General features: G+C 41.0%; 2 protein-coding genes across 7 annotated transcripts in view; one reads left to right on the plus strand and one right to left on the minus strand.

Moving 5' to 3' along the window:
- Nucleotides 1–136: 136 nt before the first annotated feature.
- AP4S1 (adaptor related protein complex 4 subunit sigma 1) lies at nt 137–21755 on the minus strand. 3 transcript variants are annotated; one of them, XM_033062281.2, is made up of 7 exons: nt 21670–21755; nt 15151–15294; nt 13293–13489; nt 11746–11832; nt 10722–10790; nt 7696–7707; nt 137–890 (listed from the first exon to the last, which is right to left on the minus strand). In XM_033062281.2, the coding sequence occupies exons 3-7, from the start codon at nt 13428–13430 to the stop codon at nt 762–764; spliced, it is 435 nt and encodes a 144-aa protein (XP_032918172.1). In that variant the 5' UTR covers nt 13431–13489; nt 15151–15294; nt 21670–21755; the 3' UTR covers nt 137–761. The 3 variants fall into 3 exon arrangements, with proteins under 3 accessions (XP_032918172.1, XP_032918171.1, XP_032918173.1); XM_033062280.2 differs by lacking the exon at nt 21670–21755 and adding an exon at nt 20912–20973; XM_033062282.2 differs by lacking the exon at nt 21670–21755 and adding an exon at nt 20585–20803.
- STRN3 (striatin 3) overlaps nt 21117–24552 on the plus strand; it is a 63493-nt gene continuing 60057 nt past the window's right edge. For 3 of the 4 annotated variants that reach the window (XM_033062275.2, XM_033062278.1, XM_033062279.1), the window contains exon 1: nt 21118–21523. In XM_033062275.2, coding sequence (XP_032918166.1) covers nt 21203–21523 — 321 coding nt within the window. In that variant the 5' untranslated portion in view covers nt 21118–21202. Of the gene's footprint in view, nt 21524–24552 lie in introns of all 4 variants that reach the window. The other variant, XM_033062276.2, reaches the window with a different exon arrangement.

A 24552-nucleotide genomic window follows, 5' to 3' on the forward strand; every position in this document is an offset into this window, starting at 1 on the left:
TTACTCATCTTCTGTAAGAGTTTTAATCTTGATGCATAGATAGCATATACAAGAGGAAAAAAAAATACACTGGTGTGCCAAAGTGGGAAAGATTTTGTGTAATTTATGAAGCCAACAGAACAAAACAGCATTAAACTTCTGATTTTAATTATCTTTTATTAATATTATAATATTTAAGTGCTAAGTAATTCCAGTTATAACTTGCAAAGTTTGCAAAAATATTTACTACATCTGTACTTTTCTTTTTGTGTCCATGACTTGGATGTCAAAGGGAGGGAAACCAGCTTTTTGATGGATAAATATAGTTTAGAAGTGGGCATAAAAATCACAGAACCATTATTAACAATAAATTTGTATGAAAATAAATCCAGTTGATGCTTAAGGGAAGGAATGAAACTCAATTTGAATTTATATTTCTTTGGTTTTTGTCTTCTAGGTCTGGCATGATACTGCATAATTCAAAGTAATACCTAGTCACTCATGGTAAGTTTCCGTTTCTTCATCCTCAAATGTTTTAAAATTATTGACCATTCTAGGAAAATTTCTGCTGGGTCAGTGAAGCTGCATCTGAATGCATCCACATGTTTAGCTGTATCTTTCCCATTGAGAAACATACACAGAGTATAAGAGAAATGGAAAATATTTTCCAACTAATTTGAAGGTTGCATGAGTCAGTCTTGCAACAGCAGAAAACTGCTATAGGCACATTCTTGATGCTTATTTCATCTTTTGTAAAATGCCTTAGTCATGCTTGCATCTTCCTAGCTTTCTGCCACTTTGTCAAGCACAAACAGAGGGGCGAGAATTCTGTTCCGATTCGTTTCCACGATGCAACCATTTAGCACCATTTCATCCAAAATTATGTGGACTCTGTCCAAATTGAACATGATCTAGAAACATTTCAAGTTAAGTGTATTTTGAACAATATGAAGATAATTCAGAAAAAAAATCTTAGGCACCTAAGTCTTTAATAAAAATTTACAGAAATAGATATTTCTTAATTTATGCTAGTTTATTTACCATTATGTTATTAAAGCTAGGGAAACAGTTCAACTGACACTGTTTTCTGATCACAGAGTGGTCAGAAGTAGACAAGTTGAAGCCCCAGCAGTATCCTGTCCTGGAATGTAATAGTAGTACATAGTGGCAAAAGCCAGGTAAACTTACACTCAGATGTAGGTGGTTGATTTTACTGTCTGCTTGAGTATCATGTATTGTTTGGATATGAAGTGTTATTAAGGGGTCACAACCTTCTATGTGAAGATGCAAAAATTCTGCATTCTTCAAAGAAAAGTAATTACCAAGTTCTTAAACACTAGATACTCAAAATTTCCTTGCCCTGAATAACTAACAGTATTTGATCTGCTTGGAAATAGCTTAAGAGGAGTTTGCTGGTAGATAAAGTTGAGTCATTGATCTAGCAGTAAATTTCATAAAGAGCAAAAGTAAATAAACGGTTCATGTTTTAAATACATTCTAGAATATATTTATAATCTCTAATATTCACCCAAAAGAAAATAAACTGGAGCAATATGAATTTGTACAGTTGTGATAAATTAAATTAGTCCATAGGCACATCTGTCTTTCCTTAACTTTATCTAACAGCGTCTATCTCAAAAACAATTGACAGACCCTCCAGGAGTATGATGTGGTGGGCATTCATGACACATGAATGCATACATGCAGACATGAGTGTCCACCACATCCACTGAACAACTGCCAAGGATTACGCTGTGAAAAGAGACTTGGATGTTGCAATGTATCACCAGAACCTGAAATGGAAACGGGCACAGCAAAGCAGCCTGCTGGGTGCATCTGTTATGTCTCACATACACAGAGCATGAATAACCCTTTATCTGCATTACTCTCCACCTGTTGCTGCTCTTTACATGTGTTCTACGCTGAGCACAACAGATCTGCGTTGCCTTCATTTTGTACCTTCTAAGTCTTGCCCATGTATTGAGGACTGCTGCAGTGGAGCTAGCAAGACTTTGTGCAGTAACTGATGAATACAGAACAGATGAATACATCTCTCAATACTTTCTCCCCACTTTGATAAGTCTCTTGAGTGCCTTTTCTCCCACCCTGCTACTTATGACACTATGAATTGAACTCAGGAAGACAGCCTGGTTTTGCTCTAGTCTTTGTATTACTGTTAGTGGACTTCCCTGCTAATCAGTGGAGTTGCAAGAATCAGGTTTTTGAAGGCATCAAGAGTTTCCTCTGCTCAGTGTGATAAATACCAGTCTTATTTTTTGAACACAACTCAGGCATTGAAGACTGCTCTGTCTCCTGACTGCCACTGGATCTGACTTTGGCAGTCAGCCGTACTGCTTTGCTAAAGAGCTGGAGCAGTGTAAGTACTCAACTGCAGATGACAACAGCTCAGGAGCCAGGTATCTTATTTCTTACTCCTTGCTGTGAGCGCTTTGGGCTGAACTTGGTGCTACTGTGTATTTGTGCAGAAGGGGAAGCAATTGTAACACTGCTCCAGCGGAAGTGTTCTGCTTGACCAAGAGCACAGCATGTCTAGGTATGAGTAGTAATGCAATTCAGGTCCCCAAGTAACTTTTCTACTGGGTACTGCTAGGTGAGAAACTATAGCTGTCAACAGGGTCTTGCGGATGGCCATGGTTCATCATACAGTTTCCAATTTGCTGACCTAAACTTAACTACCTAATTTAATTCTGAAGTATTTTTTAAATATCAGACTTCTTCCTGAATCTGAAATAGGCCTGCATTGTTTCTAATATTTGCATTGTTTCTTGTGCCTTTTGATACCAAGGAGCAGTGCAGTCCTTACAACTTCAAACAGTCACCATTTCTACGGCACCAGAGACAAAGGTAGTAGCTTCACTTGGCTTGACAGTTTAAAGATGAAAGACAAATTTCTTGCTGTGATAAACTTATTGAGTAAATCAGCCTTTACAGAAATATTTTAATCTAAGAAGTTAGGATTTCTTTATTACAGTAATGTGAGAATTTTTAGAAAGACAGCTCTTTTGCTGCTTAGTTTACCTCTGGCACTGCTCTGTACTGGGCTACAGGGTCTTTTAAGGAAATTAGATAACATTCCATTCAGGTTTCAACAAGTGAGAAAGTCAACTTCTCTTGACTTAATTTTTACACTCTACCACTGATTTACACTGCCCCAGTTCCCATGGCAGAGTCCAGACCTTCTCGTCCTCTTCCTCTAATAGTTCCAAAAATCTAAAATCCAGATGACTTAATCTACCAGGATCAGTGATGCTGCAGCAACTTGCCACACCCATCTTATTTTTCTGCATCATCCTGTTTAAGAACATTTAAATCACATGTAGCACTGTTTATTCCCCTGCTGTATTTCCAGAAGAGCCAATACTATGTCAAAGGAAAACTGTAACTGTGCCAATAAGAATCTTGGAGCTGTTCCACTCAGTAGTAGTTAATGAGATGTAGTTCAGTGAGATGTCAATTTCCCTGCAGGCCATTGCAGGTTATTTCCAAATGAGCTTACTCCATTGCAGAGAAGTGATATGACTTCTGTCCATCTCTAATGTGGTAATCTCCCAGTCATCATTCCAGAAGCAGTAATTTAATCTGCAGTTTGAATGGGGATACTAATACCATTCTGGAAAGATCAACTTGATTTCAGAAGGTCCCAAAGCATTCTTTAACCTTTACCCTCAACCTAACATCCCACCTCTCTTCACCACAGTGTTCTTGGCAAACAGCTGGATTGTATAGGGAGCAACCCTGGCCCTTTTCCCCTTCCTGTAACCTTCACCTATGCTTTATGGTTAGATCTTGCCCAACGTAGCTCAGCCGTTCATGTCTCAATGCCCTTCCCAGAGAGGGATATGTATTTGATTCTTAGCAAGGCTCAATCCTCCCCACCTGTTACTTGTTTGGCAAGTGACCCCAAATTTCAGGGTTTAAAGCCCTGAAGTCATAGATCCACACCCAACTGAAAGCAGCAAAGCAAACCAGTCTGAGCAGCTGGCAACAGGAAAAAGCTGTATTTGGTGTTTGCACTGCCATGTGCTCCACCCAGAGCTGTCATTTAAGGTCCTGCTTCCAGTAAGAATCCTGGCTGCCCACAAAAAGAGCATTAAGGGACTTTCACTGGATCCAGGACTTTTTAAAAGAAGAATACAGAGGAAAACATGTTAATCTCTGCATGCCAGACTGGTGGGCCCCCCCGGCTTTGGCTTCCCGATTTCTGGTAATGCTGCAGCAGCTGCACACCAAGCAGCAGAAGTAAATATACCTACACAGCCTGGCATTTTAAATGTTAAAATGGCTTTTGGTAACTAAAAGAGCTCCCCTTCTTAAAGACATTAACGGTACTTTCTACTATCCCAGAGCTTTTATGACAAATGTACACTAAGAAGAAGTACATGTGACACAAGTATTGTGTCTCCTTTCACAGAACATTATATAGACAGCGGAGCAGGGAAGAGGGGAAGGAAAGAAGGGGAAAAGGCACAGGTAGGATTTGCATGTAATAAATAAATTCTTCAGATGGAGGCATTTTAAGAGATCTCGGGGTTTTCCAGGCAAGTAATTGAAAGGTGTGTCCAGGCTCAAGAGATGATGAAGTGCACCTTGTGATCACAGAGCACACCCAGGAGCACATATAAATGCTTTGTAGATTACTGTACAGGTACATATGGGGCAGATGGTTTGCTACTGAATATACAGCACTATAAACCCTTGATTTCCATAGTCTACATTCATCTTCAACTAGAGATTAGTTGGAGTTGCTTCTTTTAGTCTAGACTCACACATTCTGACTTATCTTTGCCAATGTTCACTTTCAATAACCTTTAACCTATCTAGTGGCAGGCATGTTTAAGGCACTGAAACCCATAAAATGCTTTCTTGAACATTTCTTCCTCAAATGACTATGTTGATATTAAATATGAAACAAAGGTGCCTTCAAGTTCTGTGAAATTCTAGAACAACTAAGCTAATTTTAAGCTAGTTTTTATAGGTTTCCATTTCACTCACTTATGTTACAGTGCAAACTGAACGGTATCCTTACAAACTCGCAGAATAAATTCATCATTCAATTTTCTCACTCCTTAAATGCACTGTATTCTCAGTGTTATCCCACGGGGAACTGAAGAATAGTTGATTCACATGAAGTATTCCCTGTATCAAAGCTTTTTATTTATCTTAGGAGGAGCAGCAGCAGCTAGTTGCAATGGAATGTAATGGCTTTTTTGGATCAAGAAAACGTTCTTCAGATGCTTAGTCCTAGAGTACTCTGTCAGCCCCTCCCTTCCCACAAGGGGAGCGTGTCTCTTTCTCTAGAAATTAATATTGTGTCTTCAAGTAAGCTTTGCTTCACCAGTTCAAGCAATAGAAAAGTTACCTTTAGTAATTTTAGAAACTGCCACACTTACCAGCATTTTGTTCCCTATAAACCTGCTGTCCTAACACTTGTGTTTTTATAGTCTCTTTTGTCCTCATCATAGCAAGAAAGTTGTTCCTACACCACAAAAGCTGGAGTTTTAGTACTACAGAAAATTCCTCCCACTTATTTTATAGACAAAGTGAGGCTTATATTAGTGCTATTAACACATTAGGGCATAACAACCTGAGGACAATTTCTGGACTTGTTCATTCAGCTGGCCCAACAAGACTCCTTACTTTAAAAACAATCCAAACAACTTTAGGAATGTTATGTCATTCCAGCCTAGGTACTCTCTAAGTGTGCAACTGAGTCTCGAAATTAAAATGGACATCTGATGGGTAACTGGTTCACAATTCTCACATGAAAGCTTCTGTAAAAAGCTGACTAGTCTCAAGTACTTAGTCAATAGGTAATCTGTGTTCATTTTTGCAGAATACATGAGAGAACTGTGCAATTGCTCATGCATTTTTTAGCATCACACCTGCCTATGTCATACATACCAACAGGATGTATAAATCCTGTTGGCAAGGATTCAGATCGGACCCAGTCCCCTGCCTTGTGCCCACAACACTGTTCCTGATATCTGACTCCAGACAGATCATGACATGAGCTATAGTGTAGATGTGCTGGATGAGTTCAGCTGTGGACCTAAACAAAAGCTGGAGTTCTGCCTCTGCTGAAGCTGCATTGCCAGGAATACTGGGGTAATGCACTATGTCTGAGAGCTGCAAGAACCACTGCGTGTGCTGCAGGCTTGGTGTAGGCTCCAGGGACATCTCAACTGTGTGACAGGCTCAGCCTTTGGATTTAACTGGGCTTTGCTCTGTGCATGGCTGAATAGCCTTAGTAATTATGGTCTATTTTAAATAGGTTTTGAGTTCATGTCATTTCCTGCTATTTTTCTCTTGTTAGTAAACTCTCCTGGCTATATAGAGTAGTCACTATCACATTTAAAATAAACTTCCTATGGATCTGTACACAAAAATAATAGCAGAGACTCCTGCAAGATACTCTGTAAACAAAGATTCTGTAAATACTACTTGGTGTTCACTGTTGCGGGTCTTCAGAGGATACCTTCTCCAGCAGATATTTTGCATCCAAGCTAAATGCACTAAGCACAAGAGTTAGTGTAAAACCATTTGTCAAAGGCAATGGTTTAATAACAGGGGAGGATATTTTCTTTCATATTTTGAATAGCAGGTTGATGGTTTATTTCTTGCACTGCAATAATAGCTAAAGGCACCTGTCCAGATTGTTCTTCTGGGTCAGCTATTCAAACTGTTGTCAAAAATAAATAAGTCTTGAACAATCCACTTCCTTAGTTACACCTCTGCTTTACATTTAATGAGGGAGGGTATCTCATTTCAACTATTTTACATAGCCTTTCAAGTTAAGAATTAAGCTCTCTAAATGGGAGAATTATTTTGTACATATATAGAAGTGTTTTATTGCAAAGTTGTCCCTGAAACGTATAATAAAAAAGTGCACTTCTGAATGCTAAAGCTACATACTTAATGCATATGTCATGTGTGTTAAGGAGAGATGTATCAGACATGAGCTTTTCCAGTATTTTTTTCACTATTACCAAGTAAGTTAGTAATGTACACTCCTATTTTCTAAATATTTTTATTCATACCATCATGCTATTTGTGTTTAATTGTTCAGGACTGTATTTTAGTATTTGTATTTGTATTTTAATTAATACGCTGCAAAACTTACACATGAAAATACACCAGTGTAAGGGGAGGAGTGGGAAAAAAAGAGTTAACACCTGGTATTCTAAATATTCTCATCCCAGTTTTTTTCCCTCTTTCCAAAAATACAGAAAGTAAATCTCACTTCTTGCTTTCATGAAGCAAGATCAAACTACAAACATGATCTTACAAATAGTGCTGCTATTTGGCTCAAGACAAAGCTGTATAATTCAGTTGTTATTACAGTAATTTCAATACCTATTTTCATTGTAAACTGAAAGTGAAACCTTAAACTGGTTAAGACTGAAAGTTCTCCATGAATTTAACTTTTCATGTACTTAGTTCTCTCAAAGCAAGCTCTCTGTGTCTTACTTTAAATGGAACCAGGCTTATCTTAATGATGGAGGATTTAAATAGGTGACCCATTTGAACATCAGCTGTGCTTTCAGAAAGGTGCCAAAATGGTGCTACTTACTCCAAGTGCAAAACTGGTGAACATCTGCATTGACTTGAGTGACAGTCAGTGCTATGAAGACAGTATGAACTGGAACATATACCAAAAAGTGATAATAAATTGATTTCTGATACTGAAAAGGATACATCTAATTCACTCTGCAAGGAAAAGAGATAGACAGCTATTAGTGACAGTTTGATCTCTTATCTCAGATCATCTCAACTCATAATCATTAAACATTGCACATCCCTTCAAAGGATAAAGAAAGTCTTCAAAATAACAATAGGAAATTTTAGAGTGATTCAGATTTCTGTGCTGGATTGGACAATTACATGCTCTTTCCTGGAACATGCTTTGTTTTACGTGTGTTCCCTGTCTCTGTAATCAAAGCTAATGTTTTACATAAAAAACCCACTGAGGTCACCTACAAGTAACAATTTGAATATAGGCAGTGCCATCAGAGTGAGTGGGTGGAAAATCAGCAATTCTAATCATGGCAGCTCCAGCCCTATATTCTCTTTTCCTCCTTCTGCAAAACCAGGACATTAATGCCAAGTTTACACAATTGAAGTTGTTGCTGCAGATCATTTCAACAGCAAAATCTAGACACTCTATATACCCATGGCTGTGGTAGTGGCTGCATATATTAGGAAAGGCAAAGCAACTCCAAGTTTTGGACCCTTAGCACTTCTAAATATTGTCCAGCCCCAGCAACACAATTTTTCATCTAGTCATCATTCCCCTTCTATTTTTGGCTTTGTCCCAAGCAGTATTACTCATTTAACCAAAATGTCTGATTTAGAAGCCCTCGTGGTCTCTGCAGTCAGCACAAGAGATGGGGATCTTCACCAGTTGACTCAGCACACTTGAGGCATGACTCACTTTCTTCAGATACTCATCGGTCTCCACTGCCAGTAATGGGAGCTTAGGATGACCAAATTTCTAACTTAGGTGCCTCAGTTAAATAGCTAAACTTAGAAAGAATTAACCACAGCCTTAGGACAAGATCATGCACAGTTGAGTGGAGATTCCTCAATCTCCACTAAAAGAGGCAATCTTTACTTGCTGCCTAGAGAATTTAGTTTGATAACATGGTTTTCATTCATGGTCTAAACCTGGTTTTAAGGCAGAATAAAGCTGTTAAGTTTTACTGGTAAAATTGCTACTACTTCTGTGGTCTAAAGATGATCTAAACTGGACTGGTTCTAGTCTACAGGCCTAAGGGCCTGGTTAGTTTAAGTTTTCTCAGCATTAAAAAGTTGTTGGAGACATTGGAATTATTCTGAAAAGTATGCAGAATTTTTCCTGGGCAGCCATATAAAAGTGAAGAGGAGTCAGAATTACATCCCACAAGCAATTTTGAAAGCTTTCCCCTAGTTCCACTAATGTTTGTTCTCATATCTGAATTCAAGCTCTGTAAACTCCATTAGATAAAAATACAAGACCTGAGAATGTTTAAAGCTCCCAAGTCTAAAAATAATAGATGACAAAACGTCCTTCTAGAGTGGGACATGTTCTCCTTTCCCAGAGTTCTATCTCCGTTGCCATCATCCTAATTTGGGATTCTGCTAAAATTCTGCAAATCCTAAACAGTAATCTGTAAAAGTACAGATTTATACTTTCTTGCTCTGTGGTTACTGCCAGAAACCCCAGCTAGAATTACAGCCCTTGTCTTAGTGCTCTGCCATTTACCCTGTTATATGATATTAAAACCAGAACCATCAAATGGCATGAGATTTATTTTAGCACCCCCCTTTTAGGTTCCTCTAGTCTCAAACCCAAAATGCTATAGAAAATAAAAAAAACCCCTCTGGTATGATGAACTCAGCAAATTTCTAACAGCTATCAGTGGTTGGGTTATATGTGTGGTCAAAGGATTATATGTATACTACATTTATATGTATAATAACTACATCTATTTTTGCTCTGCTTTAGTTGAATAAAATTTGAGAGGTAGCTGGCAATTATTAGCTCAATCAGACAAATAAGATGTGACTAAATTTTATTGTGCATTCCTGTGCTGCCGAGATCTAATTCCATTCCTGGTTATCACTGCTTAGGTTGGGACTACAATCAGCAATTTTAAGAGAATCAGCACTCAGTGCAGTCAGAAAGTGATATACTTAGTACCAGCAGTTTCAATGGGCTGGGGCAACGTCAGTTGAGATAACAGCCTAAAAGATTTGCCAAGCATCTAAACAGTGAAGTGTGCAGATGACTTTTTCAAGCATGTCCTTGAATTCACAGAGGGAGCTCTGCCATGCCTGCTATGGTACTAGAACTGAGAAAGCAGTTACAGACCCTGCAAATCGATATCTTGTATAGTTACCAGTGCAATACCCTCAAGCACACAGACTGCAGAGGAAACTCTCCAGTCCTCTTTTCCAAGAGGGATATCCAACACATTTCACCAAAGGTTAACTGAAACTGCACCAAGGTATGACTTCAGCCAAGTTTTTTTGTAACAAAATTATTACAAACCCTGTATTAAATAGCAAATGTTCTAACCAGAATTACAATGCTGCATTTTCAAACTTTGTAAAAACAAGCAAAAAAATCTCCCAGGCAAAGGAACAGTGTCATTTTAAGTGAAGCCATGTCTGATGTCGAATCCTTAACCAAATTACTATCTCTGTAATAGCTGTTTTATCAGATATCCACTGTTGCCTGAAAACAATACAGGAAGTACAAGTAGAGACTGGTTTCTGAGGTTTCTTTTGCTTCATTCCTCTGATCTTGTTCAGTGAGAGTGATGTCAGTTCCCTGCTTCATGCTTACACCATCTTAATCATGAATGAAGTACATTTGGGGAATGTAAAGCTATAAAGTACATGAGGACTGCAAAGTAAAACCTCTTTATTTCTTTAAAACATATAAAATGCCCATGGATAATTTAAGAGTATATGATCCAAAGAAACCCCATAAAACCCATAAACCCATGCTTTTCTAACATAAATATTTCTGGTATTCCTTGTCTGATAATTTATAACCCATGTATACTTTTACTTCTCTGAAAAATCAGCCCATACTGCCTTTCCCCATAGTGATAATATTTATCAAAATTCTAAAATACTAAATATTTTTCTCCTTTAGTTTATTCTCTGAAATGACACTTTCACCAAAGTTTTGAAAGAGAAAAAATATTTCATAACAGATTCAGTGTCTCACTCACCACTCTGCTGAAGTATTTGTCCAAAACTTCCACAAAATTGTGAATTAGTTCATATACTGCCATCTCATTCTGAAATTAAAACCAACTTAATATTAAATCAATATCTAGAAAATGTAATAGTATTCTTTGTGTTAATTCAGTTTGTGGTGAATGAAAAGCCACTAGACAACAGAATGAGCCCTCTGCTCAGGCCATGTAGGTTACCCAGCTGAGGTGCTGAGAGCTGGGCAGTGCTCAGGGCAGAAGCTCCAGGGGTCTCACAGAGCACCTCTGCAATAGTCAATGGATTCCCTCACCAGGCTGCTGCCATTCCACTGCAGCTTTGTTCCACCCCCTCCCAGCTCAGCCCTATGGACACACACGTGTTAAGCCTGCCCATGCTGAAGTCACACCAGCCAGCTGTAGCACAGAGCCAGCCTCTGCTGAGTGATTTCTGTAGCAAAGCCAAAATAATCTGTCCCAAATTGCCCACCATGATAACCCTGACCTGAAGATACTGCGGTAGGCAGTAGCTACCTTCCACACCACTCTGTTAAGGTCTCCAACATAAAGAGCTGAATTAATTTCTGAGAACCAGTTATCAATGTAAACCCTAAGGCCTCCCAGATGCAACTTGAACAAATGAGGTAATAGTACTCGCCAGCTTTCAAATACCTTTCTTTTTTTCTCTTTTTGAAAAGCAAAATAAATTGGCATCTTTGTAGCTGACAGTACAGGAATTTTTTCTTTGGCCAAGGACATTAAAAGCAGTGACAAGTCTTCACAGATTAGACAGCTGACCTGGCTGTAATGCTAGCATTTGTTGATAAACTCACCTCACAAAAATGAGTGCAGAATCAGCACAAGGGTCAGGAAGACTGCCTCATGGTAACAGTTCATTCTACTGCTAAAGACTAAAGTCAAATATAGCACACTTGCTTTTATACTTCTCTTACTTCAAAGAAATAAAACTGGATGAAAACTTGAGCTCTAGCCTGTGATAATCATTATAAACATTCATGCAAGAGGGTATGTAATGTCTTACCTCTGTCTGGTCAATGCCAACAACTATGAAAAGGGCTGCATACTGTCGGTACACCAGCTTGAAGTCCTTATACTCAATGAAAGAGCACTAGGCAGAAGCAAAATGAGTCAAATATAGCAGCTGCCATTTAAGCATACAACAGTGTAAAGCACATTGCTCAAAGGGCCTGAGCTTTCAGGTTGGTGAGACCCACAGAGAACATGGATTTTCCAAGAGTCATCAATTTTAACTTGAAAGAAATTTAGTACAGTAACTGTTACACCACACTTTTCATCTGCTGGCAGAAAACATGCCACTACTTTTTAAATGGAAAAACTGAAACATGCAGAACAGAAGTCACTTGTTTGGGGTTATAATGGTACCCAATACTTTCCCATAATTTTCTTTTGCAAACCCTTTCAAAGAGAGACCTAAGGGTAATTTTCCTGTTTAAAAAGTTATCATTATTTTAACATAAAAATTAAGAATATTAGATTCCAGACCGAGTGGGGAATTAACATCTTTCCCGTCAGGAGGGAGCCAGGAGATGGCGCAGTTTCACGCCGCTAGAGGAGATGTCGCCCGCTTTACTCTCCGTGTCATTTCGCTCGGTGCCCGAAATGGCAGCGGCAGCGCAGGCAGCTCCTACGCTGCAGCCTGCGCTCGGAAATGCCCTCGCAGGAGCAGCACGAAGGCGTTCATTTCTTTAGCCACTGTCAAAGCTGCGAACTAAGGGACTTATAAGAACTGCTATTTTTATTGAGGTTTCCTAGAATAAGTATGTGAGGAGTGCTGTGCAAGAACACACATCATTAATGAAAAGTAAAGAAGCTGACTTCAGAACACAAAAACTTCATTCACTGTCCAAGTCACATATTTCTCCTCTAATTCAAGTAAGTGTTCAAAAGTTTAGTGCTTTTCTTAAAGAACCAATGATTTAATTAAGAGAGGAATGAAAATCTCAACTTTAATCCAAAAATTTTTCAACTACTATGTTTTCTGATTTTCTTGCAGAACACCTGAACACTTTTTTTGAATAAGGAAGTCTAATACAGAGGTCTAAAAATTTGTGTTTCCAAACCCTCCTGTGCTTTAGATAATGTTTTCATAATTTGGAATGCTCTACCCTAAGTTTAAACTTGGAGCTGTCAGTATTCTGCCTTCTACATTCTGGCAGAACAGTAATATCCCTCCATTCATCTCTATCACACAAGCAATACAAGGACAAAATGAGTTTTTCCTGAACTTCTGAGCTTTTTCAAACAAAGAAGAGGAATCTTCATGACAGTGATACACACAGCTCCAAAATCTCTGCAAGCCTCAAAAAAACATATTCATTTAATACAGAGTAACAGTTCAACTGAATGAACCCATATTCTAGAAACACAATCTTTTTTATCATGTGTACAAATGAAATAATGACCTGTGACAGACACTGATAGGTTTCAGAGTTATCAGTAGGAATATGGTGAGATGTGGGGAGAAGCATATATATATATATATAAATATATATATATATATATGAGAAAGTTATGAGATGTGGGTAAAATAAAACCTAGAAAACCTACCTCATCCTTTGAACGGGAGAGACAGTTTTTGATTACTTCAGCTTCCAGCATTGTCCGTTTATTAATTTCTACATGCTCATAATATCTGGACAGTCTTGTCTGACCTTGTTTGTTAACCATAAGAAAAAACTTTATCATTTCTGTTGATTTCAGTGGTAGATTTCAATTTTTGGGCGCAAGAATCAAGAATAGTATTTCTGGGAGCAGAAAAAAAAAAAGTTAATAGGAATACAGACTTCCAAAAAGCTATCCAGCCCAGGTATGCATATATTTATGACTGAGTTCAGAACACTGAAAAAAAATCTCAAATCTTTTGCACACATCCCATGGAAAAACTCCCTTTTCCCCCACACAACTATTCACAAACTATCTAACAAATAACAGGTTTCAAATTTGAAATTTTCCCATTTCAATCAAATTAATTTCTTGATAGGATTTGGGAAGTTGGAGGAGTAAACAATTACTTCTTCATAACCATAAATCTACTCACCGTTTTCTTCCTGCATGCTAACTGGTCTGAGAACACCAGAAATTTGCTCAATACCAAACCACACTAATACAGCTCCTAAGAGCAAAATTTGCCTATAAGCACTTTCTCCCCACTGCGACCTGTATTTAACAATTACATTCATACCATTGTCTTAACAAATTGAATGGAGAGGTGACAAAGGGAAATCCATGGGCCACAACACATGATCATTTCTTTAATGCAGAATGAGAGACTCCTAAATATTTCGGTATCTGCAGTATCAACACATATCTCGAGCTGCACCAGGAGCTAACGAAAGCAGTCTTCTCCTGTCTGATTTCCCACACTGATGCAAAAGGCAAATTCTGCACTTAATGAAAACTAAGCGTCGGTCTTCAATAGCTAAAGAGAAATCAGTTCACATGAAGAGAGATTCATCTCAATATAAATAAATATTAATCCACCCAACACCACTGAAATATAGCTGTATAATACAAGTATACCACATTGCAATGTACAGTGAAAAGGAGCATTAAAAATAGCACAGGGTATGCCAGAATCTGCTTGCTAAACAATTGACATCTCTGATGTTTTGAAAAGCATGAAAATAGAGTAAGGTGCAGATGTATTTTTTTGAAATACAAGTTCTGGGTTGTTTTCTTTAATGCCTGAGAACAATCACTGTAATGTTTTCCATCTGACTATTTTTATCCCAGATTTATTGGCCCAAATAATCTTGAGGTTTGTGCATTGGAAATACAGCAACTACTGCAAAAGTTATTTATTTTTTTCCAGTTCTGAGAAGTTAGTCCTTCCCTGGTGCATCTTAGGTCTCACAGCTTCTATGACAAAGTCTAAACAGAAAAAACCTACCAGGAATCCAAAAAACAATACAATATAGCTCTTTGAGTAAAAACAGTGTATCTTAGTGCAGAAAAGCAAAAGGAGAAAAAATACAAGGCAAGCTCCATAGGTGCTGCATCATATTATTAGTAACTTGAATAAGTGGCTATATACCATCCATGGGTGACAAATCTTTCATGACAAGTGATGACAAATCTTTCATGACTAGTGATGCAACTAGTCCCAACATAGTGTGCTGACATTAATTATTGCTTACTTGTGATTCAGAGTGGTCACTGTTTTATGAAAGAAAAGCCACCTCTTTTACCATCACTTGGATCTCAAGAAAGTGTCTCTCTTTCTCAGCATACTGCAGTTTACACTAGCTACAAAGAAGTTTAGATTGCCATATATAATTTCTAAGTATTTTTACTAATTTGACTTGACGCTGAGAATTCATTCTTAGTTGAATGACACATAGTTCAGGATCAGTCCTCAAGACAACAGAATCTATTTGGAATCATGACAATCTCAGTGCTTTCTCACCTCCTCCAGGCACATGAAGCCTCTTCAGGAATGCACTTCTGTTGCGTCACGTCGACAGCAGTCGTGGATGCTGGTCAGTGCTGCTGCCGTGGCCCACAAGGCTTGTGCACTGCACCCAAGACTTCTGAATCAGCACAAGTTTATCTATGAGAAACAATGAACCAGGTCATTAAGGTAACAAAAAGCCCAGGTAGAAATGTACGATGGGATCTTCACTGTTGGATGGCAAGTAATAACATTGATGACTAAATGGGAGACTACCATCTATACAATCTTTGCTTTATTTAGTATATGGCCTTTTTTCCTCCCCTCACATTCTATTTTGAATTGCTGCCTAAAGTTAGAGTTGCAATAAGATAGATTAATATTTTTAAGCATAAAGTTGAAATACTAAGATGAGGTAGTCAGTTTTTGATAAAAACCTTCCAAGAAGGACAAGAATGAACAATCCCTTCCAGCTCAAAATGAGGCCCCCTAGCAGGAACCAACCTCATGACAGAAGGAACCTGAAACTTCAAAGCTACTTAAGAAGGAGCTGTGGCATGAAAGACAAACAATCTAAGAAATGCTGCCCATTGTTTTAAGCAAGCTCAGACACAGGAGACCAACTGAAAAAGATTCTGTCCATGCGAAATAGATAATAACAGTGGCGTAGACAGCTCTTCTTTTTTCATCTGTGTTTTACACTTCATCTTTGTGTTTGGCACTACTGAGACAAGAATTAATGGTTCTCTGTTTTGTTCCAAGCTATTTTAATAATTTAGTCATAAATAGCACCAAGGGCTTGAGGACAGGGAGAAGAGTACAACTACCCCAGGAGTACTGGCAGGGCTGTTGTACTTTGAGTTACTGTTAAGCAATATATAACAGGAAAACATATGACAAATTCATATGTATGATCCTATTGCAGGATTGGATCCTAATCCTAATTATTCCTTTATTAGCCTAATCTTTGTACATGGTTAATCCCTTTCTGATCTTATGACTATTTTATCTGCATGTGTCCTTTTAAATGGCCTAGATGGTTCTATAGATGAAAATATTTAGACCAGATTGGTTTTTTTTAAAATCTGCACAAATGCTCTTATTCAGAATAGATTTTTAAAAAATAAAAAATTAATAAGGTTGTAACAGAGGTAGAACCATAGTAGCACTCAAAAGTACTATCTGTAATTTATGAGACAATTATTCTTCATAGGATTGGAAAACATAATCAACAGGTTTTGAATCTGTAGGAAAGAGGTCCACTCTGTCGGTAGCCATTTCTGTATTTTCCCAGCAGTCCCAAAGATAGCTGTCAAGATTTTGTTCATATGAATGGCAGCACAAGCACACAGTTTTGTGCAGAAAAAGTGGAATAAATTAACAAGTTCAAATAATAACTTTGTAAAAATCTACAAAAAAGACGCAAGCATAGCTGGCTTTGAGAATAATGCTAATGTTAAAAATATCTTAAGAGGTTTCTTTATTTCCTTTAGAATTAATTCTGAAAAAATCACTTGTAAAAGCATTTGCTTGCACAATTTAGGCAAAAAAAGGAAATGACTGAGTATTGTTTCTAACAAACAAAATTTATTTCTTCTCTTTTCATCTTGGCTTTCAGATACAGAAAACACATTAAAATGAGTTTTGCATATATAGGACGTAAAGAAATCTGTGGAATATAACAAACAAAAAGCATATCTGTGCATGTTGATGGGTAGAGAAACCCCATTCCTTCAAGTTCTTTGCATTTGAGAAGCTACCTTTTATGATCAATAATCAGTACTCGACTTAAAAAGCCAGCTACCTTTCTTCTGATACAACTCTTACATGCTTTTCTGAGCATTCTCACGCACATGTCTGCCTGTATCCATGCACACACACAGATTCCAATGCTTTTATGCATGCAGAATCAAATGGTTCAAGGGAATTGGTGACAAGATGCAAGCCTTTCGTATCTCTGCCATTATTTTGCTCATTTTAGTAATGAAAAGACATTACTATCTGAAGGCTGTTTGTCAGAAATGAATAGGCTCTCTCATTCCAGGTCACTGGACAACTATCTGCACCACAAATGTGCTTAGGAACCGAAGACTGGAAGATACTATCAAGATACTGATGGACTCCAACTCTCTCCATCCCAGTCAACCATGCATTAGAAATTTTGTCCAGAAGACCCCATGGTATATACTTCCTGCATGTCCTGCCTACCCAATCTACAAAACACCTGAAGGCTCCTTATAAACAAAAACCTCAGAAGGTATTGCTTGGGGAAGATGTAAAAAGTCTGGAAACTGCAAACTTTCCTCCAAAAGAAATTACAGTAATTTCACGACTATAAGGCGCACCCTTCTGACTAAAATTTTGGCCCGAACCCAAAAGTGCACCTTATAGTCTGGTGCGCCTTATATAATGGACAAAGTTCGGAAATTTACCAACCTGGAAGTGTGAGCTGCGAGCCGTGGGGGGAGCCGGCAGGGCCGCGACTGCCAGGTGGAGGCAGGGCCGTGGGGCCGGGGCTGCCGGGTACAGGCGGGCCCGGGGGCTCGTGGTTGTCAGGTACAGGCGAGCCCAGGGCCCCGTGGCTGCAGGGTACAGGCGGGCCTGGGACCCCATGGCTGCCGAGTACAGGTGAGCCTGGGGGCCCATGGCGCCGCTCCTGCTGGGTGCAGGGGGGCCCGGGGCCCCATGGCTGCCAGGTTGAGGCAGGGCCTTGGCCGGCAACCGTGCAGGGGGAGCTGGGGGCAGAGCCTCGCTGCAAAAAAAAAGTGCGCCTTATAGTCCGGTGTGCCTTATATATGGGCAAAAGTTCAGAAATTTGCCGACACCCGGAAGTGCGCCTTATAATCCGGTGCGCCTTATGGTCGTGAAATTACTGTACCTTCCGGAGTGACTTAGTAGCACTCTCCTTTATTTCCCTTATGAAATACATCTTCTGTAAGGATAATTTGGCATGCACAAGATGACATACAGTTTATCTACTGTGATTTAAATATGAGCTGTTACAGTGTGTTAGATCTCACCCTCATTAAAGTATCTTTTGCAGATAAGTATCTATGAGAAAATTCACATAGTGATTGGCCTGTGTGACTCATGCTGCCAGGCTGACATGGTTCAGGAGCTGCTTCCAGGACATGTCAGCTCTGCAGGCTGCATAACCACATGAGACAACTCAAAGTAACTTGTCCCTGTTTGAGTGACGCTCCTTTTCAGATAACAGCTGAGACCTCACAGAGAGGCAAAGCCTGCAATACCTGCTCTGCAGATATGAAGATCTTAAGTCTCCCACAAGGCCAGCCCAGCTGATTCTACATGCAGTAATATAAAGCATATTTTAAATATAATTTTAATTATTCTTCTGGTATAGATACAAGCACTGAATTTAGTTTAGCACAGATTTCACCATTATTTATAAATAATCTGATGCATAAATTACAAAAAATAAACAACCTAAGTTTGAATTGTACTTGCACTACAGCTAATTAGACAAACTAAAACCCCTCCAGTCAATGTCTACAGATTTAGAAGTATTTTAGTTATTTCAGTCCAAGAAAGGTTTGCAACATTCTAGGGCTCTTAGCTAGAATGTAAGAGATATAAACTTGCAAAGAAGAAATGGCATGACTACATATTTACAGAACTGCTTCAGCAAGAATTAAAAATAAATGTTAGGTAAAACTATCGGCTAATAATGTACTGCACTGTCCAACTCTAAACAGGTTGATTTTCTGGATGCAGATACCTCATGGCACTCTATGTGTGCATGAAATGTAGAATCATAGAATATTCTGAGTTAGAAGGGACCCACAAAGTCACTGAGTCCAGCTCCTGGCCCTGCACAGAAAATCCCCAGTCACACCCTGTGCCTGAGAATTGTTCAAAAGGTTCTTGAACTCTGTTACTCAGCGCTGTGATCACTGCCCTGGCGAGCCTGTTCTGGCGCCCAATCAGCCTCTGGGTGAAAAACCTTTTCCTGATATCCCACCTAAGCCTCCCCTGGAACAGCTCCAGGTCATTCCCTTGTGTCCTGTCACTGGGCACCACAGAGAAGAGATCAGTGCCTGCCCCTCTTCCTCTCAAGAGGAAATTGTTGACTGTGATGAGGTGCCAGTCTCTTCCAGGCTGAACGGACCAAGTGACCTCAGCTGTCTTCCCCTCCGGGTCCTTCACCAAAGACAGAACAAAATGGGTTAAACTGGAATTAAAACATTAATGAAATTTTAAAAATGGCTTAATGATAGAGGCATGAAGCACCAGCAGGTGTAGCACAGGAACAAGCATTTTTTATAATTTCATTTATTGAACTCCCTACAGATTTATTGCAGAAAACCATGTAGCAAATGAAGGCCACAGATAATCAGTCTTCCTAGTTTTGTTCTGTCAGTGGACAAGGATTTAATAAAATTACATACTATTTTAAATTTACCAGCAATTCTTGCATTCTAGTTTTTTACTGTGCCTGTAACAATTCATCAAAAAGATGAAACAAGTATGTTCGTGTGGCTTTAAAATAAAACACTGTGTTCAATTTCAGGACAGGGATTTTTTTAAAAAGCAGCCTTAATTATCTAGGGAAGTCAAGGGAGGAAGGAAAGAATAAAAATGTTTCCTTTGCTGCTGTTGTCAAAATGCTGGCAGAATTAGACTGCAATAACTCCTATATACTCAGGAATGAGGAATGTCCTGGACAATTGGAGGTAAACAAAAGGTTAAACCAGTTATGAGCTAAGTCTCAGTTTTTAATAATGATTAGCTAACTGTCATGTTAGGAGCTGGTGGAAATGAGCTGGATTTAGATTGCCTAATCAGTTTGGAATCAGGAAGAATGGACAATGACATTTTAGTAGGAAATGATTTAATGGAGAAGAAAGGAAGGACTGGATGAACTAACTGAGGCATCAATACACACCTAAGAGAGATTGGTAAAGAAAGGAAATACCAGTACTGAGACAAACAGTATTTTTTTTCCAGTAATTAACAGAATTCCAGGTCTGTCAAGAATGGACCTTATTTAGGAAACTACCCACGTAGTGAATGAGCACTACATGTAAAAATGTTGAAGAGAGGCAAAACCAAAGACCTACCTTACCTATAATGGATGACCTATGGATTATTTGAAATAGTGCCGATAATTTTTAAGTATTACATTACGGAGTAGTATTTTGCAACAGAGGCAATTTCACCATATGCAAACTACAGCCTCAAACATTGCATTGCTATCACTGTAAAACTGAGCCAGATAAAACAGACCAGTAATTTCTTGCAAAACCATCCTCACGTGGAAATTTTGAATAGCGAACATGGTGCACTCTTCCTTAAGGGGGGAGTACATTACACACATCACAACCGACGTATCGCAAAGATGACCAGAGATTAGCCAGCTTCTAGAAGCATACCCTAAGTTTAATACATCTATTCTAAACCACCTCCTTGTAGGGCAAACGCAGCGCACCATTAAACCGCTCAGAGTCTCAAAAACCCAAGTGTCGGACCCGCGCTGCGCTGGCTGAGCGCCGCTTTAGGACACAGGCTCCGGCCTGGTCGCATTCCCGCCGACTTTCCCAGGGCGCTCGGCACTCCCGAGTCGCGGGGCGAACCGAGCCTCGCCGCCACTTCCGACTGTCACTCGGGGCAGACGGGAACCGCCCGGCCGGGCCCCAAGCCGCCAGCCCCGACACCGACCGACCCAGGGCCGGCCCAGGCGCGGCGAGGCCGCCCCGCCGCAGGAAGCCACGGGCAGCCCCGGGCCCGTCCCGCTCCCCCCGGGCGCGGCGCTCACCTCGCTCCCGCGCAGGCGCGTAGGGCCGCGGGAGGCGGCGGCGGCCCGGCCGCGGTTTCCCGGCAGGCGCCGCTCGCTCCCCGCCCGGCCGGGTGGGAGGGTGGGAGGGCCGCGGGGCTGTAATGGCGGCTGGCGGCGGCTCCGCGCTGCGCTGACACCCGGACCTGCTCGGCGCAGCCCCCCCGCCCGGCCCGCCCCCTCCTCCCCGCCCCAGCCAGCGCCGCTCGCCCCCTCCCCGGCCCCTGCTCCCGGCCTCCGCCGCGGGACGAGGAGGAGGGCTCCCCGCAGACAATGGACGAGCACCCTGGAGCCGGAGGAGGCGGTGGGATGGCGGCCGCCCCAAGACCGCAGCAGCCGCCGCCGCAGGCGGGTGGGAACATGAACCTGCAGTCGGGTGGGGGCTGCGTGGGGGCTGGAGCCGGCGGAGGAGGAGGGCAGCAGCCACAGCCCCAAGGCCCTGCGGCCCCGGCCGGTCAGGAGGCGGCGGGCCCCGCCGAGCTGTCCCGGCCCCAGCACTACACCATCCCGGGGATCCTGCACTACATCCAGCACGAGTGGGCTCGCTTCGAGATGGAGAGAGCGCACTGGGAGGTGGAGCGGGCCGAGCTCCAGGTACGGGGGACGAGGGCGATCCGGGACTGGCCCAGCTGGCTCCGGGGGCCGGGCCGCGCGCGGAGTGCGGGGGTAGTGCTGCCCGGGCGAGCGGGGTCTGCGGGGCCCCCGAGGTCGAGCCGGTCGCCGAGGCCCGGGAACGGTACCTGGGCGAGGTCCGGCGGGCGGAGCGGCGCTACCGGCGGAGGCCCGAGCCGGGCTCCCTCCCCGGGGCAGCCATTTTGGTTTGTAGCATGGCGCCCGCCCGGCTCCGGAGCGGCCCCGGCCCCGTAGGCCGCTCGCCCGGAGCCGCGGTGCGGGGCCCGGAGCGCGGCCGGGGAAGGGCGGGCGCTGCCGCGGCGCGGGGCTGTGACCCTCCTCCCCCTCCTCTCCCTCCTCCCCGCCGGCGGGCCGAGCTGCGCTGCGCCTTGACAGCTGCGGTCGGGTCCCGCAGCACAATGACTCCGGGGCTCCTCGGCCCCGTGCGGGTTACCGACAGCAAGAGCCTCCGGGCCTGGGAGGCAGGAGTGACGCCTCCTTGCATCTCAGCGAGCTCTGGCTTTGGAGGGAAAAGAGGGGGTTAGGAGGTGGCTGGAGTGCCTGCCTTCTTAGCAAGGGCAGGACGAGGAAAAGGAATTCAGGTAAATCGTGAGTAAAAGACTTAGCCAGGCATTGCAATTTGAGACAGGTCAGATCTGTTCTCTCTTTCTTTCGGAGTCGCTTCCTAGGAGATTTCATATCAGAGAAGAGTGAGGAATCGATAAGTCTGCGGCGTGGTCATTTCAGTATACAAAAAAATAGCAGCTTCGTCTCGGGAACGGAAATTGAATAACTTTTCAGGGTTGAGAGCAAGTGTTGGAGTTGTGATATATATTTCTTGCCACTAAATGTTTGCTTTTAGTAATAGGATGATTCTACTAATTATTTTTGCAAGTAAAAAGATTATGCATAGATTATTACCAGTTTATGAACAGATTACGAAATCCACTGAATGTGAGGTATCCAAACAGGAGCCATTATCTTTTCATAGGACAGAAGTGTACATAATAAAAATGTTAGCAGACTTTATTGCTTCCAAAGAATTTTTTTGTGATTTTTGTACTGAGTGAATGTTTATGGTCCAGAAGTAGCATTCTGTCAAATTACACTGCAACAGCAGCCGACGTCTGCAAGGCATTTACTTTTAAATTTCAGGACTGAGAAGTATACCTGAGCCTGGACAATTCTTTAGGAACTTCTTGGTTCTATAATAAGCAAGTAATTTCTACTATTTTTATTACAACTATAATTAAGAAAGAATTTTAAAAGCCCCAAACCACCAAGGGAAACAACTGAAGAGATTTTACTGTTTCTTTCACTTACTACTAGTCTTGCCATATTAAACCTCATGAAATGGCTGGATTTAAAATATGTGGTGGACATGGGTGGGTGTTTTTAGCAAAGAGCAATTAGCTGTTTCTCCTGTTTTCTCTAGCATGTTAGTGATATAGCGTTATTTTTATAAATAAGTTGCTTAGTGCTATTCATTACCAGACAAAACCACCTTGAAGTATTTGTTTTAGGTATGGACTTGTTACTTGAAAACGAGGCACTGCTGTACCATAACATGAAGAGTAGTCCGGAGGCTTGGAAAGTTGTGTCTGATTGATAAAAAAGGTGCTTCTCTGAACTCACATGGCCTCTAGACTCCCTGATGCACTCCAGCCAACTGCTGCTTTTCGTTTGTGGTTGCTGTTTGTTGGCCATGGCCGTACCATTTCTTTTGCATGTCTGTGGAGGTACAGTAACAGTTCTGACCCTGATGATGTATGTGTTGATTCACATACGTGTGCAAATGTCGTGGGACTGAGACAGCAGAGTTGCTGCACAATGCCTATGCAGTAGGGGGTTTTTGGTTGGTTTTTTTATATAACTTTGGAAGCCCAGGGTAGATTTTAGGTCTCAGCCTATACAATGGTGAAGACTGATACAGGGATATATTGTGAATGATTTTTGTAGATAGATGTTTACTAGGTCTGCGGGGATTTCTGTTGGTTCTGCAACTTAAGTTGTGAAGTCATAGCATGTTTTGTGGCCAGTAAAACTGTAATAGTTTGTACCCCTTCCGTTGAAGCTGTTGAGATTGTTAATCGTGTTATTAGGTACAACTGTGAGTTTTTTTTATGATTGAGGCCTCCTGGGTGATAGCAAAGCAGTAATTCCATAGCATGACAGTAGATAATTTATATGGAAGTGGACGTTGGATGATTTAGCTGCAGCTCTCCTCGTGCAGTTAATGTCATTCTTATTTCTTCATTCTTTCAAAATGACAGTAAACTCTATAAACATTGCTTATCGGTGCTGGCTATTGCTATTATATTGCTATTGCTATTATAACTTTGCTAATGATGCTTTTTAAAAAGTATGTGGAAAGCCAAATGACTTAACAATATGTGTGATTTTATTTATGTGTTCTGAATCAAAGAATTTAATATTCTGAAGAAGAAGATGCTTTCTTATCTTTGGTGTGAATTAATGAGCCTTCTGTGTGGCTTACCCACCCACCCCCTTTCTTTACCTGTGTAATTCAAGTGACTGGAAGAATTGGCACCTCTAGTAGGAGTGCTTGTTGCATAGAGGGGTGATAGTGAAGGGAGAAAGGATCCTCAGTAACAGTTTATTCTTTCTGGGTTCTTGTAATGACTTTTTTTTTTTTGTTCCACCTATGGGACACATTTTTGTAAATAAAGCACATGTTACTTCATTGGGTTGGGGTTTATGCCGTGGCAGTAGTGCCTGACAGGAGGTCTCAAGCCCTTTGGGTCTGAAGTCTTGTACTTGTAGACTTAGATCTACATTTATATCAGACTTTGAATCTAAAATGTTAATAATTTTGCACTGTCTTTCCACCTCCTCAGGTGCATGATGTTCTGCTTGTGTGCAAAAGTGAAGCAACATAATCATTGCAAAAATCTGTGTGTTCAAACCAGTATCAAGTACAGAAATGGCAAATATCAGGAGTGCAGTACTTGAAACATAGTATACTTCTTTCCTTTTACTTGTAATACTAG

The sequence above is a fragment of the Catharus ustulatus genome, chromosome 6 (genome assembly GCF_009819885.2).
Source record: "Catharus ustulatus isolate bCatUst1 chromosome 6, bCatUst1.pri.v2, whole genome shotgun sequence".
Taxonomy (NCBI): Eukaryota; Metazoa; Chordata; class Aves; order Passeriformes; family Turdidae; genus Catharus; species Catharus ustulatus.